At 38.7% G+C, this 16,659-nt stretch overlaps 1 protein-coding gene across 2 annotated transcripts in view; it reads left to right on the top strand.

Moving 5' to 3' along the window:
• Window positions 1–5,256, top strand: part of Shprh (SNF2 histone linker PHD RING helicase) — a 70,760-nt gene extending 65,504 nt beyond the window's left edge. For both annotated transcript variants that reach the window (XM_041680140.1, XM_041680139.1), the window contains exons 29-30: window positions 2,245–2,325; window positions 3,378–5,256. In XM_041680140.1, coding sequence (XP_041536074.1) covers window positions 2,245–2,325; window positions 3,378–3,474 — 178 coding nt within the window. In that variant the 3' untranslated portion in view covers window positions 3,475–5,256. The remainder of the gene's footprint in view (window positions 1–2,244; window positions 2,326–3,377) is intronic.
• The last annotated feature ends 11,403 nt before the right edge of the window (window positions 5,257–16,659 follow it).

Genomic DNA, 16,659 nt, shown 5'->3' with positions numbered 1-16,659 from the left:
TAGAAGCAGTTTAAGTGGAACAGTGTAGGCAACTGCCTGTTAGGATTTTTTTTGTTCAACTCTAGTTCAGCCATCACACACAGAAGGATTGGGTAGCTTGTGTGATGACAGAGCTACATAAAAGGTGGCAGGTGCAAGCCTGCTTGCTGCCTCCATGGTCTGTAGACAGAAGTTTCTGTCCCGCCTGGTCTCACAGCTGTTCAGTCCCAAATAAACACACAGAGGCATATATTAATTATAAACTGTTTGGCTTATTACTCAGGCTTATTACTAGCTAGCCTTTTCAACTTAAATTAACCCATAATTCTTATCTATATTTAGCCACGTGGCCTGGTAACCTTTTCACAATAAGGCATTCTCATCTTGTGCCTGGCTGACGACTATGTCCCTGCCTTTCGTCTTCTCAGAATTCTCCTAGTCTGGTTGCACTGCCTATACTTACTGCCTAGCTATTGACCAGAGTTTTATTAACCAATATGAATAACAAATCTTTACAGTGTACAAGATCAGTATCCTACAGCAATGGTCCATGCTTTAACCAGGGCACCCTACTGTTACTGTGCAGCTCATAGGAGTAGAATCTTGTGAGATTTTGTTGCAGAGTAAAAGAGAATAAAATTAAAAATTTTGTCCTTTTCAATTAAAAAATTAATTGGAGAATGATTCATTAGAAATAGGAAAACAAGATGGATAAGAATGCTAGACATTTTCCATGACTGGGCAAGAAGATATAGGACCCAACATTGATTGGTTTCAGGCAAGAATGTCGCTCTGGTAATGGTCAGGAAGAATTTGTGCTGTGCCCCTTTATTAAAGTGGAAGATGTGACCTTTTTTCACCCCATTTGTCCTAAATCTCACCTCTTCTCATATTCTCAAGAGCCTTCCTCTTGTGATACATCACATACACATGTCTGGATAGTACTCCTTTACAGTCCATCTCTACCTGCTTGACCTCCCATTCTCTCAACCTTTCTCTTTTGGTAGTTGCCCCATGGATAATACACTGAAATGAGGCTTGGCGTGAGTGTAACTGGTGGCCTACTTCTTGCCAGAGGTCCAGTGGTTTTTTTTTTTTTTTTTTTTATCTTCTCTCTGAGTTGTTAGTTCACCCAGTGTCATAGTCTTAAGTAGCATGTGTTGTGGGTAACCTTAACATGTATATCCCTCAACCCAGAAATTCCCAGCTTTATAGATGTAGTCAATATCTGTACATGTATCTAGGAACTTGACGTCTCTCCCAGGAGGTGGACTCAAGTTTAACATAGGTAAAACAAACTGCATTCTTGCTACTGTCAGCCAGTCCAAGCTTTCCTCATATTTTAATGACTCTTATCATCTATACTTGCTCAGACAAGAAATCTAGGACTCTCCTGTATATCTCTTTTTAATGTCTTATTTTCAGATTATTGCAGTCTTGACTATTATATCTCACAAATATTCCTCATCTTCTGACTACTTATCCCACTGACACAAAGCACAATCCACCTCCTCCTGCTGAGATGATCACAAATTTTACCTCTTCTCTGCCTTTACAGTAGCCAGAGACGTTTATAAAGTACAATCTATTGTAAATCAAATTATGCATAACCACTGGAGCATATTCTTTATAACCACAAAATCCAGTTTGTAGTTGGGTCCAGCAAAGCCACAGTATATGATCTGAGCTCTACTCACCTCTAACCTCGTGGTCACCTGTTTCATTTACAACATGCTTTTGCCATGCTAGCCTGCTGTTGGCCCCTGAAACATTGTTAGCTTTTTCCAAGCATGTGCTCATCCAATAATGTTTATTAAAATGCTTTGTCTTCTGTTTGCCTGCTCTCCCTGCTGCTTCTGTGCCTACTGCCTGATTCTCTTTCTTTTTTTTTTTTTTTTTTTTTGGTTTTTCGAGACAGGGTTTCTCTGTGGCTTTGGAGCCTGTCCTGGAACTAGCTCTGTAGACCAGGCTGGTCTCGAACTCACAGAGCTGATTCTCTTTCTTATTTCCACTCCTCATGGCATTATCTGCGCATGGAACTGATTTTCTCATGTGTTTATTACTATCTGTCTCTCTCATGAGACGTTAGTTTATGAAGATCACCTTGGCATCATTCACTACTGTCCTGTCCCTCAGCACATTTATTTGTACCTGCCACAAATGGGCACCCATGGACTAATGAATATAGCATTTGTGTGTAAAGTCAATTTCTACTCATTTGTCTTACGATGGTTTTTAAGCTTACAGTTATTATTTACCTTCCAGACCTACCATTGTACATAGATTCCTAATTAAAGCAACAATAGAAGAGCGAATGCAGACAATGCTGAAAACTGCAGAGAGGAGGTAGGTAACAGCTTACAAGTGAAGCTCCCTGTCATGTGATCCTTGTTGGTCATCTTTGCATGGATGATAGCAAATGATATAACACTAATACTTTTTTGTTAAAGCCAAGAATAGCATTTTATCCAAAGCATTTCCCAGTTAATGCTTTTGCCATTCTGTGTTTGATTTAAGATATTTATTAGGCTGTAATATGCGAAACTAACCAACTTTAACACATTAGATTACTTTTTAAATGAAAGTTATTGTTCTGTCTTACCTAAACTTTTGTCTGGTATATGTGAAACAAATGTGCACTGCTGCTTTATAGTTTACACGTGCCCATCACAGATTGAGAGGAATGTCTGAATTTGCAGTCTTGGCTGGTAAATTGTGTCAGAGTCACAGACATCAGAGTAGCCGACTCATCAAAACAGTCTGAACTTTGAAACATGACCTTGCAGTCTTTAAACTTCCTAATGTTTGCACAAATTAGTAATTTCCATTTAAAGTTATCTTAAAATAAACTGGTACCTGTGTACCTCCCTATATGATGAGATGGGTTGGAAGTTGCCCATGGTAAAGATGATTACTTTTTAAAAGGGACTGCATCTCCAGGGATACTTTGAGAAACACAAAAACACTTTCAAACCAGAAATTCCTGTACGCTGGTGATGTACAAGGAAAGACGCCAGCCACCCCACGAGCTTTACATCCTTTTGTTCTTGTTGTCACATGCTGCAGACTTCAGTGATTTTTATTTCAGTTACTTTCAATAGTAAAAGAGCTACTGTACTTATCTGTAAGTGGAAAAAGTAATGGTGAATTTAGAACTTTCTTGGCCACAGTTGCCAGATGTTCATAGAAAACATTGTTTTACAAATCCTCCGAATTATTTCAGCATTTTCACTGATTTTCACAAGATGTAACACTTATATCATTATATACTTCAGAGAAGTTCCCTATGGCTCAGTTACGACAACATAGGAGCAGATTTGTGTTCTCCATTTCCTGTCATGCATGCAGTCACTGACTCCTGGCCTTCCTTTTTCATTGTGTTTTTTGAACTCTTGCAGTCATACAAGCTCATCCGGGAAGCACTCTGAAGCCTCTGTGTTGACTGTGGCTGACCTGGCAGACCTCTTTACCAAAGAAACAGAGGAGCTTGAATGAAGTGCTATTAAATCATTTCATTAACTTCCATAGTTGTAAAGCAAAGTTGTTAATTAAAAACAAAAGATCAGTAAATATTAGTAAATACTATTTCAAACTGGATGAATTCTTTTTGTAATAAACTAACATAGTAATAATTGGCCATTGGTTCCTTTTCAGTATACTAATTTCAAAACATGTACAATGAATTTTCATTTTACTTTTCTACTGAAATACTTTGTGTTCCAGTGAGTATCTATAACTGATAAGGCAGCGGAATTAAGAAAGGTATTGAAAACTTTTCTTTTAATGCATAGATATTTGTATTAACAAGTCAGAATACATAAAAGAGAAAGTAAAGTAGTCTAGTTTTGTATGACCTGATATATCCAATCAGTGTAGATCACATTTGTGAAAGGGCCTTCAGCATCTTTAGCGTATGATTCACCATTATCTTCTCAGTAATGTTTTAAGAAAATGCTGCACTGTAATAACTAGTTATTTGCATGAGTTTAAATGTAACACTGTCATTGTAACTTGAAAGTAAGTAGTGCAACTCCTAATGCTAAATCATTAGGCAATTATTTTGCTTTTCATGTTTTGCTACTAAAAGTTAAAATACGGAAAAATTCCTTTTTTCTATTATGTATTAAAGTAGTATCATTGTTAGTGTGGTTTTATGTGTACTAATATTTACCTGACAATGATGTTTAATTCTCTTAGTAAGTTTTTTAATGTGTTTTAAGATGGATGTATCTATAAATACTGAGTTTTATGATTTTATGGTTTGTGATGTTACTATAGCATAGAAATGTGGCTTTTTTAAAAAAAGAAATCATCATTGTACTGATGTCTTAGACAATATTCCTTCTTCTAACTAGTCATTTTAGCCACTAGTATCTAAATTTACAAGAGTTTATTCATTTCAGTTACTCCGCCCTTAGGAAGTAAGTTACTAGTGTTACTGCAGGAGAGTGCTGTGTTCACACATGCATATAACTGTAAGTGATGAAACTGTCTCTTCTTCTGTGAAGAATTAATAGATGGCCTTGGCATCACAGAATCAGAAGTAGCTTGTTGTATCCTAGCCCTGTGATGGAATATGAGTGTTCTTATTTCCTGTCTTTAAGCCTTTGGAGTTTTAAGTGACCCTCAGGATTCATTAGCTCCTAACTGCCCAGAAAACTGTACTGGACTGGGTCTCCTTCATCAGTGAGCTCTGGTGCTTAGCTAAGGTGCATTTCCCACTCCAGGTTTACAGGTGACAGTTCAACTGAAGAAGACACATTGTGGGTGCTTATTCTTTAGTTGAAGGGAGATATACATTGATTCTTTTATATGAAATTAAACTATTTTTACAGCTCTTTTACATATCATAAAGAGCTTTATGTATATTCATGTGGTTAACATTCCTAATAGTCCTGTGAAGTAGATATGATTAATATCATTCCTGTTTTGAAAGTAAAGAACTAATGCTCAACAGTACTAAGAAATTTGCCTATGACATGTAGCAATTATACAATGGAGCCCAGACCCCCTGGCTTCACATCTACTGTTCTTCCACCAAATCATATGCTATGCTGAGATTCAGAAGCCTTGTGGCTATAATTTAATAATGAGATTGTTTAAGTAATTATTTTTGTTTCCTAGTATTACTCCATGTGCTATGTTCTAGGGAAAACAATTTGTTGTTCTTCAATTTAAAAAATGATATATTGATATCTATACTTACCAGTATTAGAGGAAAGCTACTCTTATTTATTTCAGTAAGATACCTCAATTAAATAAATATTTTAGTGGAAAATGAAATTGTGGATTGTTTAATTTCTATAGATCATATGAACTTTGGTTTTTATTGACTTAACAAATAATATCAAATTGCCTATCAACCAAATCCCCCTAAGAATGAAAATGTCAATGTTCTGTCCCTGTGTACTTCAGGTGCTCTACATGTGAATTTAATGCATTCTGAAGCTGGAGAAATTGACATTCACAAGCACAATAATAGGACATGCAGTAACACTGTGCCTTTATAGAATTAATATTCTGGTGCTGAAAGGTCTTTGCCTTCATCAAGTGGACCAAAGTCATCCTTGATCTCTGCCTACTATCACCTGAAAGCCTCTTGGTCGTTAGTCCTACTGCAGTCTAATATACTCACTTTATAAATATTTCCCATCTTCCTGCAGAAACTAAGCTCTGAAAGCTAGTCTTGTCTTCTGCTGTAGTGCATCACATGGTGCACAGTAGAAGCTCAACAGATAGATGTTGGACAATGTTATGGTTGGGATAAGGATTGCTAATGTTCCAAAGACTTTCAATAGATACTTACTGCTAAAATATCCTTTATATTAAAGCCTCTTAAAATATCTCCTTTTTTCTATAAAGTAGAATATGAGATACATTTATGCACAAGTTGTTTCTAACCAGTATATTATATAATGAAGACTTCAGCTTGTATGACTTATAATACAGCTTATTATCATTTCTACCTCTGATTTCTCCTGTCCCAAACTTAGACCTTAATTTCTAATTCTTTTGAATATATCCAGCAACACCTAAGTTTGGATTAAGCTCTGACTTTGTTAGCAATCTGGGTCTTGTTGAACAAGTTACTTAGTCTCTGGACCTCCTCATATCCAAAATAAGAGTTGGGTTATAACAAACTGTTAGCATACTTCAGTCATTTGTGGGAAAGAGTTCAAAATAGACAAGAATTCTATGATTAACCAAAGCCTTTTTTACACTCTGAACAGACCAGAAAAAAATTGAGGAAGCTGGGAAAGAAGGAAAATTTGAATTTAAATGTTGTAGGGAGCTGTGGGCCACTTCCCGCCGAGCTCCCCACACGGCTAGCTTTACACCCTAAATAACAACACACAAATTGTATTCATATAAACACTGCTTGGCCCATTTCTATTAATGTGTGTAGCACCACGAGATGGTGACTTACCAGGGAGATTCTAGCCTACGTCCATCTTGGGTCGGAGCTTCATCGTGTCTACCCTGGAGAGGAGAGACATGGCGTCTGCCTCACTTCCTCTTCCTCCCAGCATTCTGTTCTGTTTACTCCACCCTCCTATATTCTAACCTATCAGGCCAAGCAGTTTCATTATTAATTAACCAATGAAAGCAACAGCTTGATATATTATACTCCCACATCATTTAAATAACAATTTTTCTTTTCTTTCTTCCTTTCTTTGGTTTTTTGAGGCAGGGTTTCTCTGTTGCTTTGGAGCTTGTCCTAGAACTAGCTCTTGTAGAGCAGGCTGGCTTCGAATTCACAGAGATCCACCTGCCTCTGCCTCCCAAATGCTGGGATTAAAAGTGTGCACCACCACCGCCCAACTTAAGTAACAATTTTTCAATAAACAGGTATGGATACAATTAAGAGAATTTCTGTAAGGATGAGAAGTAGTGAGGTTTATTAAAAGCCTGAATCTTGAAAGAAAGGGAAGGTCAGAAGGCACTTTCATTTCTTCCCCAACATTAGACATAACCAGTAGCTTCTCCCATCTGCTTTTCCATGTATTTTGGAGGGTTTTGTTCTTATTGCTGTTGTTTATTTACTTTTGACATTTTATGATGCTGCACATTAAAACTGCATGTACAGCTTTTCCCAGATCATTATTTTTATTGCCCCATGCAGAAGCACTAAGTTTTGAGATTGAAAATAATTCCATATAGTTTAGTGAATATTTATTATAGGTATTAAATGTTCACTAATTTAATTCTGGCTTTTTAGGTCTTGGGTTTCTGATTATGTAACTAATAGCATGCCATTGTATAGAGGGTAAAAAAGTGCTTGTGCACACAGATAAGTCCTGGAGAAGGGAAGTTGAACTCACAGGCATCCTTCAAAGCAAAGAGTTTTTAAACCTGTAGTCCTCCTGGAATGCTGGGAGTCGATGTATTATAATCTGATGATACTTTGCTGTCTGATGGACTAGGCTCCGCCCATGTCTTCCAGAATTTATCCCAGAACTTTTTCCCCTAAAACCTTGATCATTACTTCTAGGCCATAAAACTCATTCTTGTGAGAGATGCCATTTGTACTTTACAAGAGCTTCCTATGTGACTTCTGTGTAATCTTAGGGCCAGGCCAAACCCTGATTCCCACAGGTGTTATGTTTACTTCCATCATTCTCCCTAGACCCTTATCTTGAGCATTGTTTTTCAGTCAACCAAAACCCATTTTATGGATGAAACCATATTTACTTTGTGAAGAGTTTCAATATAAACATGTCTTGAGCTTTGTTGTGCTTGTGGGAATGAGTTAATTGTTATTTGAAAACCTTTTCTCCAAAATGGTGCTGTTCTTAAATATGGCAAAAAATAGAGAAGCTGATGTCAGACTGTAGAAGTCCTAGCCCAATACTAGTACCTAAAAGTCTGGCTGAACTGAGTTTCATTCTTGTCTTCCTAGATTCTTTGCTGCCTTTAAAGCCTGCGACTACCCTCCACCTCATTCAACTAACATTTCTCTTATTCACTTTTTCCCATTAGTAAAGTTCTATAGTGCATTATTCTTGACTCCAGGAACTTTTTTCTAACTGCTCCTATCAGATAATCTTATTTAAACCCTTCTATTTAAACTTCTTCTTTCAAACAACTTATCACTTATAGATTCTGACTCTTAAAAAGAAGGCAAGAAATTAACCAAGATGAAAGGAATTACAAACATTAGTACCATTGTCTTTCTGGTACTCACATTTGCATCAGACTTCCATGGGTTTGATGTCTAGCTGACTCATCCTCTGAGTTAATAAAATGTCCTGTATCAAAGATTCTCAAATTTAACTCTATAGCCTAAAACAGAACTGCCTGAAGACTTCGTTAAAATTCAGATTTTTGCGCTAGCCCCTAGAACTTCTGATATAAAAAATGTGTAGGAGTCAATCATTTCTAATAGTCCAGGTGTTACTGATGCTGCTGGTCCAGAGAAGAACATTATGTGCATGCATGTGTGTGTGTGTGTGTGTGTGTGTGTGTGTGTGTGTGTGTGTGTGTGTACATGCAAGTGGAGGCGAGAGGTTGAGGTCAAAATTTGATGCCTTCCTCTATCACTCTCAACCTCAGCGTTTAGTCAAGGTCTATTGAGCCTGGAGCTCACCAATTCAGCAACCACAAGGGTCCTCCTGTCTCTAGCTCCCCAGAACTCAATCTCTGATATGTACTTTTATGCTTGGCTATTTATTGAGTGCTGGGGATCTGACCTCAGATCCTCATGGATGTGTGGCAAGAAGCACTTACACTAACTGAAACATCCCAGCCCTCAGGACACACTAAGAATTTCTGTTTTATAAATAAAAGCTCTACATGGTTTGTTTACTCTTAGTTGTAAATGCCCGAGGTAGGCCAGAAATGTGATATGTCAACATTGTAGTACTCAGTGAGGTTATATGATGTTGTAATAAACAAGAAAGTTTCATTTGTTTGCCAAGCACTTTAAAAGATCAATACATTCATCTTTCATTGCCATCAAAATAAATACAACTTCAAAGTGTTCAAGTACTCAGCTTTAAACTGGGCATGATAGAGGAGTGTAAGATCAACAACAAAGGCAAATACACTTTTAAGGCGAGCACAGTTTTCCTGAGAAATCTGGGTTAGTCCACTTACAGAGCATAATTCAAATTCTCTCACAGTCCAGTGTTTTAAAGATAGTTAAAAGAAGCAATTGAGGTATAACCTCACATGTGCAAACCCTGAACCAACAGGATGGCTGTGCTTATCAAAAAAGGTCAGGGCATAGACAGGCACAGAGGTAAGACCATGGGAAGGCCTATGGAGGATACCCATCTACAGACTAGAGAGACCATAAGCAAAATCAATGTTGCTAATCTTGATCTAGAGCCACTAGCCTCTGATATGTAAGTCAATTCTGTGGTTTAACCACACAGCTTGCAATACCCCCATAATGGCAGCACAAGCAATGTTACATATTTGGCAAAGTTATCCTCTTATTTATAGAAGGACCTATATTTGATTGTTATTTCTGCCGAAACAATGACCATGGAAGGTGTTGGCTTCAAATAATAGTTGTTGACAATATCATGTTATCAAAGCCAAAATTCTAATGTTTTACTTGACTCAAATCAAGGTGCTAAGAGGTCTCCAAATCTCCCATAAGCTCTTTAGGAGACTCTTCCTCTGTCCTGCCCCCTACCCCCAGCATCTGGTGCTACTGAAATTCTTAGTTGTGGGCCTATCACACCAACCAGTGTTTTCACAGTGCCTTTTCCTATTTATGTCTGATCGCCTTTCATTGTCCTGTGACAATGACATTTGTGAGTGCATTCAGATCAGGGCCTGCCAGATTCATCCCAAAATAGCTTTTCATCTCAAATTCTTCACTTAATCTCTTTTATATGATTCTCTTTATATATAACAATTATAGGTTCCAAGACTAGAACCTTGTGATAGCTTATATCTGCCATGTGTTAAAGACTAAATTTTGAGCTTGGTTCATTTAGAAGGTAAGAAAACCTTTGATCTAGTAGGGCGTCTTGGATCACTAAGCTCTTGCACTTGAAGGAGCTCGTAGAATATAGTTTCACCTCTTCCTGTACATTGCCTGACACCATGAGGTGAACATTTTGCTATACCATGATCCTACCATGATATAACTTTTTGCACAGCCCCAGAAATAACAGGCCAACCATGGTATGAAGGCTCCAAATCTTTGAACTAAATAAACCTTTTCTCCTTAATAGGTTGATTTATCTCAAATGTTTGTTAGAATCATGGAAATCTGGTTGTACTACTTTTTTACCACTCTGACAAAAAATAAAAATAAAAAGCAATTTAAGAGAAGACAAGTTTAATTTGTCACTCTGTCCAGAGGAAACATTCCACTGTGACCGAGAAGGCATGGCTTCTGGAGGGCTCATAGCAGCAGCTTTGATATGGTACCAAACATACCATATTAAAAAAAAAAAAAAAAAAAAAAAAAGAACAGAGAACCAGGCCCAAAGCAGAGCCAGTTTGAAACCCTCAAAGGCCCTTCCCCTGATGGAGGAAGGTCATTGGTTAAATAAAGAAACTGCCTTGGCCCTAATAGGTTAAAACATAGGTGGGTGGAGTAAACAGAACAAAATGCTGGGAGGATGAGGAAGTGAGCTCAGACGCCATGCAGCTCATCGCCAGGGCAGATGCGATGAAACAAGCCGCCAGGTCAGACATGCTGAATCTTTCCCGGTAAGACTGATGCTACACAGATTATTAGAGATGGGTTGATCGGGATATGAGAATTAGCCTGTAAGGGCTAGAGCTAATGGGCCAAGCAGTGTTTAAAAGAATACAGTTTGTGGTTGTTATTTCCTATAAAGCTAGCCGGTGGCGGGAGCTGGGTGGCGGAATGCAACCCGCAGCTCCTTCAACATTCCCCAGTAACATACCTCAAGGCTATCCATACCTTCAACCCCAAAGGTTCTACAACCACCAGAATTGTACCCCCACCCCCAGATCTGGAGACAAGTATTCAAATACTTGGGCCGGAGGGAGTACATTTTATATTCAAGTTATAACACAGACCTGCTATCCTTAGGGTTATACATCCCACTACACTTTGATGGGTGAATGAGTTCTGATGTGGTTGCTGCAACACCTTGATTTAGTAATGTTTCATGTTTAGTGTACCTGTTCATTTTAACAAGGAAAGCAAAGAGAGGAAAAAGTAAAGCTAAGCATGCAGAGTGAAAAGCCACCCCAGAGTATTGTGTGATGACCTCAATTTGGAATTTTAGCCTCCTGTTTTTTTAAGTTGGGTTTTATATTTGGGAACTGAAATAAGTATTTTGACCATAAAAAGCAGAATACAGGTTTAGCTAAGCAGAGTAGGTAATTACATTCTCTGTACGATTTTACACCCTAGAAATGCTACTTTCTACTTGCCTCTGTCTTACCTTAGCCAGCACAAAGGCTAAGCACAAGGGGCAAGTTGATTGTGTGTTAGACAAGCTAATGTTTGTGTGGAGAAAGCACCTTTGACCTCTAAATCCCTGGTGGCACAGGGCCTTGAAAGATAGAAGCAACTTCTAACCTTTCTCTTCTACAAGAGGCCTCCCTGGAATCAAAAACCAGGGCCCAGTGTTCATGTCCCCATTTGCCCAGCATGTGACTTCTGCACCTTTGGCTCTTCAGATGCTACCTAAAATGAACCCTGTAGTCATTTGAAGTGAGATCAGAGTTTGCAGTTCCTTTGTTATCAGTTATGTTTGATAGTAGTTGAAATAACTTCAAGTAGTCTAGTATTTTATAATAAAAGCATCATGATACACAATTCTCTCCGTGTATTAAGAATACAAAAGTAAGATGCTCCTTAAGGATCACCCTATTGACTATGACTCATGTAATCTTTAAAGTATGAGGAGGGAATAAGATGAGGGAATTATTGTTATCCCCATGTCTGATTGAAGAAGTTGAGTGTTAAGAAAGAATATTTAGAAAAAGTATAAAAATATGACACTTAAAATGAACACGACAGATTTTGTTTCCAGGGAAACAGATGTCAAAGAAGAAGTAAAGATGCTTAAATATATACGGTGTAAAGGCATGTTGACATTAATAAGTGGAAGTAGTTCTCCTAGGCTTGGAAGAAGTCAAAGAGCCCACGACAGAGAAGACAGACTCAATCCTGATCTGGTAGGTACAAGTCAGTGCTGTAACACAGCTGTAAGGCAATGAGATAACCTAGGGAAGGATGTGGAAACAACACAATCTGGGACCCAATTCAGAGTTTGTCCAATTTTATCACCTTTGATGACAACACAACCTCTGAGTAAAGTCTTATCTCCCTTTTTATATTAGCTAGAGTTACAAAAGAAGCACATCATAAACAGAAAACAGAAGTGTCTAGCTACCCACAGAACGTTTCTGTTTTGCTTTGTCTTTAAATGCTCACTGATGGTGACCGGAAATGGTTAAGCTGAGCCCGCTTAGTGTCACTCTAAAAGTCACTCCTGAAGTCACTCCTCAGACCTATCTATATTCTTGCTGAAGCCCAAATCCTATGACCAAGCCTCAGGCCTGTTCAGATGTACCTGGCTTATCCGTGTTTTTGGAATGGCAATTTGGATTAGGATAAACCTCTGATTTTACAGGGACCACATTAGCACTTAGCTAATCACAGTGGCACCTAGCTCAGGCTGTCACAGCATGTTACCACAGACTGGAGGCTTTATTTATATGAATTTATTTGCCATAGTTCAGAGGCTGGAAGTTTAAGATCAGGGTCTAGCAGAGTTGAGTTCTGGAAAATACCACTATTGTTTGACCTTCTCACGTGTCTCTCCCACGGGAAGGAGAAAATGAAAGCTCTTAGCATCTCCTCTGAGGCTCTGAACCTGTCATGAAAGGTCTACCTTCACCACCTGTTCAAGTCCAGTTTCTTTCCCAAAGAACCCCATCCTCAACGACCATCACACTGTGAGTGAAGAGCTTCAGTGTATGAATTGTAAGGGGACATAATTCATCCATAGCACTGCCAATATATGAACTCAATCAAGAGATTACATGAGGAGTCTGAGATGGCCACAGCTTTTGGGAAGAAAACAATCAGGCCAGAAAAATTTATGTTGCCGTTGGGTGGTGGTGGCGTACACCTTTAATCCCAGCACTCAGGAGGCCAGCTGATCTCTGTGAGTTCAAGGCCAACCTGATTGACTGAGTGAGTTCCAGGATAGGCTTCAAAGCTACAGAGAAACCCTGTCCAAAAAAAAAAAAAGGAAAAAATTAATAATAGTTTATAAACTTGTGGCAATTCATGGTCCCAAATATTCTGCACTAGAAATAAAGGTACTAGTCTCACATGGTCCATATTTCAAGTTTTAATTGGTGGGTCAGATTTACTGGATGAATAAAGGACATTAACAGTATTGTAATATTAACAAATTTGTCTATGGCTAATGACCTACAAATCTAACAGCTAAAAAGAAATAATTGTTTCAGTGTAGGCTATCCCAAAATCTAGGGCATCATCCAGTCTTGAGCCTCTTGGGCTTTTTACTTGGAAAGAACAATGTGTGTGTGTTGGGGTGGGGGGCGGTGCGGTTAAATCTTGACATTATTCTCAAAAGATTTTCAAATCCTGCTAATGAGTTTATCTTATTCTTACACTGAGTGACTTGCAAAACCACCATCTTCTTTACACTAGTCACCAAGAAGTAAAGTACACTCTTTATTCAGAATCTTTTTTCAGTGTGCTTGGCCCAAATTATAAATGGGACTTAGAAGATAACAACACATGATAACCCGAAAGGACTTATCTAGAGTTGTAGCACACAAGAGGAGGAGAAGAGACTGTGCTGGAATAGAAAAGTCTCTGACAAAAGCAACCCACTGGAGAAAGGACATGTTTTAGCTCTCTCTCAGATGAAGACGCATCCCACCATGGCAAGGAAATCAAGGCAACAGAAGCTTGAAGCTGGTTGCACTGTACTCAGTTAAAAGGCAGAAAGCAGATGTGTGCAAACTGCTCAGTTCCCTTTCTCCATTTATACTATTCATGATCACCTGCCCGGGGAAAATGACCCACTTGCACTTAAGATGGATCCTCCCACAGTGAGTAACAAGATAATTCCCCACAGGCGTGCCCAGAAGCCCATCTCCATGGTGACTGCAGATCCTGTCAAGTTGACAGTTTAACCTTTTATTAGTCTTCTGCAGACAATGTCACTTCACATAAAGGTTTTAGAGGAGGAAGTACCTCATATATTCGTAGCGGTTTGATGATTGAAACAAAATAAATAACACTACTATGTAACTGGCAAAATATCTTCAAATAAGCATACCTAATTTTTGTTGGTATTGTTTATTTTTGGTTTTGATTTTTTGTGAGACAGGGTCTCTCTATGTAACCTTGGCTATCCTGGAACTCCCTCTGTAGACCAGGCTGGTTTCAAACTCACAGAGATCTGCCTGCCTCTGTCTCCCAAATGCTGGGACTAAAGGTGTATACCACCAGCTGGAAGGCACACATTTTTAATGCGTGTGTGTGCGTGCATGTGTGTTATATACCCATTAAACTATCACCACATAACATTATTCAATTCATTTATCCAAAGTTTCCTGTCTCTTTTAGTGTTTTTATTTCTTATTTTTATTATTCATTAAGAATTTCATACAGTATGGTTCTTTAAATATATTTTTAGTCAAAACCGAGCGGTGGTGGTGCACACCTTTAATCCCAGCATTTGGGAGGCAGAGGCAGGCAGATCTCTGTGAGTGTAAGGCCAGACTGGTCTACAAGAACTAGTTACAGGATAGGCCCCAGAGCTACAGAGAAACCTTCTCTTGAAAAACTAAATATATATTTCTTTGAAATTATAATTACATCATTTTCTCCCTTTCCTTTCTTCCTTCCAAATTCTCCCATGTATCTTCCTCCATTCTTATTCAATCTCATGGCCTCTATTTCTTTAATTGCATATACATACATACATACACACACATATACTCATATATGCATTCCTAAATCTATAAATACAACCTGCTCAGTCTGAATACTGTTTTTGGTATATGTGTTTGTTCAGGGCTGATTGTTTAATACTGGATAGCCACTTGGTGTTTTCTTCCCCAGGGAAGACTTCCTCCCGCTCTCAGCATTCCTAGTGCCTGCAGTTGTCTATAGCTGAGGTCTTGTGAGCTTCCTTCTTCCATGTTAGCAGGTCTATTGATACCATCCTTATTCAAGGACAATGTGTTTTGATCATCCTCATTTTCCCTTACCCAACTGTTCCCACACTCTACCTTACCCGCCCAGCATTATGCCTTCTTATTTTAAGCTAATCAAGTCCAGTTTGTGTTTCCCATATATTTTTGGGCACTGCACTTGGTCAACCTACCAGGGGCTATGTTCTTTTTTTTTTTTTTTTTTTTTTTTTTTGGTTTTTCGAGACAGGGTTTCTCTGTGGTTTTGGAGCCTGTCCTGGAACTAGCTCTTGTAGACCAGGCTGGTCTCGAACTCACAGAGATCCGCCTGCCTCTGCCTCCCGAGTGCTGGGATTAAAGGCGTGCGCCACCACTGCCCGGTTTAGGGGCTGTGTTCTTAAAGGAAAAGTGACCCTCCTTCCCCAAGAAGCTCTCATTGGCCAATAGCCCCTCAGTTAGGGATGGGACTTTATGCCTACCACTTCTTTCCTTGATAAAAATTGTTTTTCTAGCCTGAGTTTGCATGTGTCTTTTGCATGCTGTTACAACTGTTGTGTGCAACTGCCCTGCTGTGTCCAGAAAACACTGTCTCCTTATAATCGCCCACCATCTCTGTCCTTATAATCGCCTACTGTCTCTGTTTTTATAGTCACCATGGTCTCTCTCCTTGTAGTTGTCCACCACTGTCCTTACAGTTACCCATGATCTCTGTCCTTATAGTCGCCCACCGTCTCTGTCCTTATAGTTGCCCACTGTCTCTTTGTAGTAGCCTACCATCTCTGTTTTTATAGTTGCCCACCATCTCTGAAGTTGCTCCCATCTGAAGCCTAGGCATGGCCTCCTAATGGTCCTCTCTTCCTAATGCAGACTTGCTCTCTGGTCAGTCTTTTTGTGCCAGATCCTTCTTCTGATTAGGCCAATGTTCCTATACTTAGAGCCCTCTGAGGTTCTTCCTACCTAATCCTCCTCCCTTTTCTAGTCTCCTTTCTCAGTGGCAGACCTGAATCATAGTCTGAGCCTTTCTCCTTATTCTCATTCTTTCTATTACTCTTTTTTTTGTTCTATTCTGTTTTTCTCTTTTTTCACTGACATTAGTCCCCATATACTTACTATGTTTTGGTGCCTTTTGCTTGGATTACCTGAACTGAGGAAATTATATACAAATTTAGGAACAGGAACCAGGCCCATGTAAGCATAGGACGTGTCTCCACCCTGTCCCCATTCACAATTAGACAGACATAGTATACTAAATATCAAGGTATTTTCTCTACTATTTCCATTTATTTTTACTAAAAATATTTGTTTTACACGTAATTATTTTCTGGAAACAGAGGTAAATTCAGTTACTGCCAACTATTTTCCCTGGCCTCACTAACACCAAAAAGATACATGTTGGGTCATGCCACATTACAATAACTAGCAAAATAGGACTGGCTAGTTCTGTGCTAATGGAAACAACCAGAGCTTTTGTTTTGCAAAAATGGGAAGAATAAAGAGAAACCCACATAAGTATGCAAAATATTTGTGATTCTGTCTTGTAACATGCACTTTCAC

This window comes from Microtus oregoni, unplaced genomic scaffold (genome assembly GCF_018167655.1).
Source record: "Microtus oregoni isolate MIOR12 unplaced genomic scaffold, Mior012 000033F_ref0000390, whole genome shotgun sequence".
NCBI lineage: Eukaryota > Metazoa > Chordata > Mammalia > Rodentia > Cricetidae > Microtus > Microtus oregoni.
Note: the sequence above shows the minus strand (reverse complement) of the source record. Positions and strands in the feature narration are given on the sequence as shown.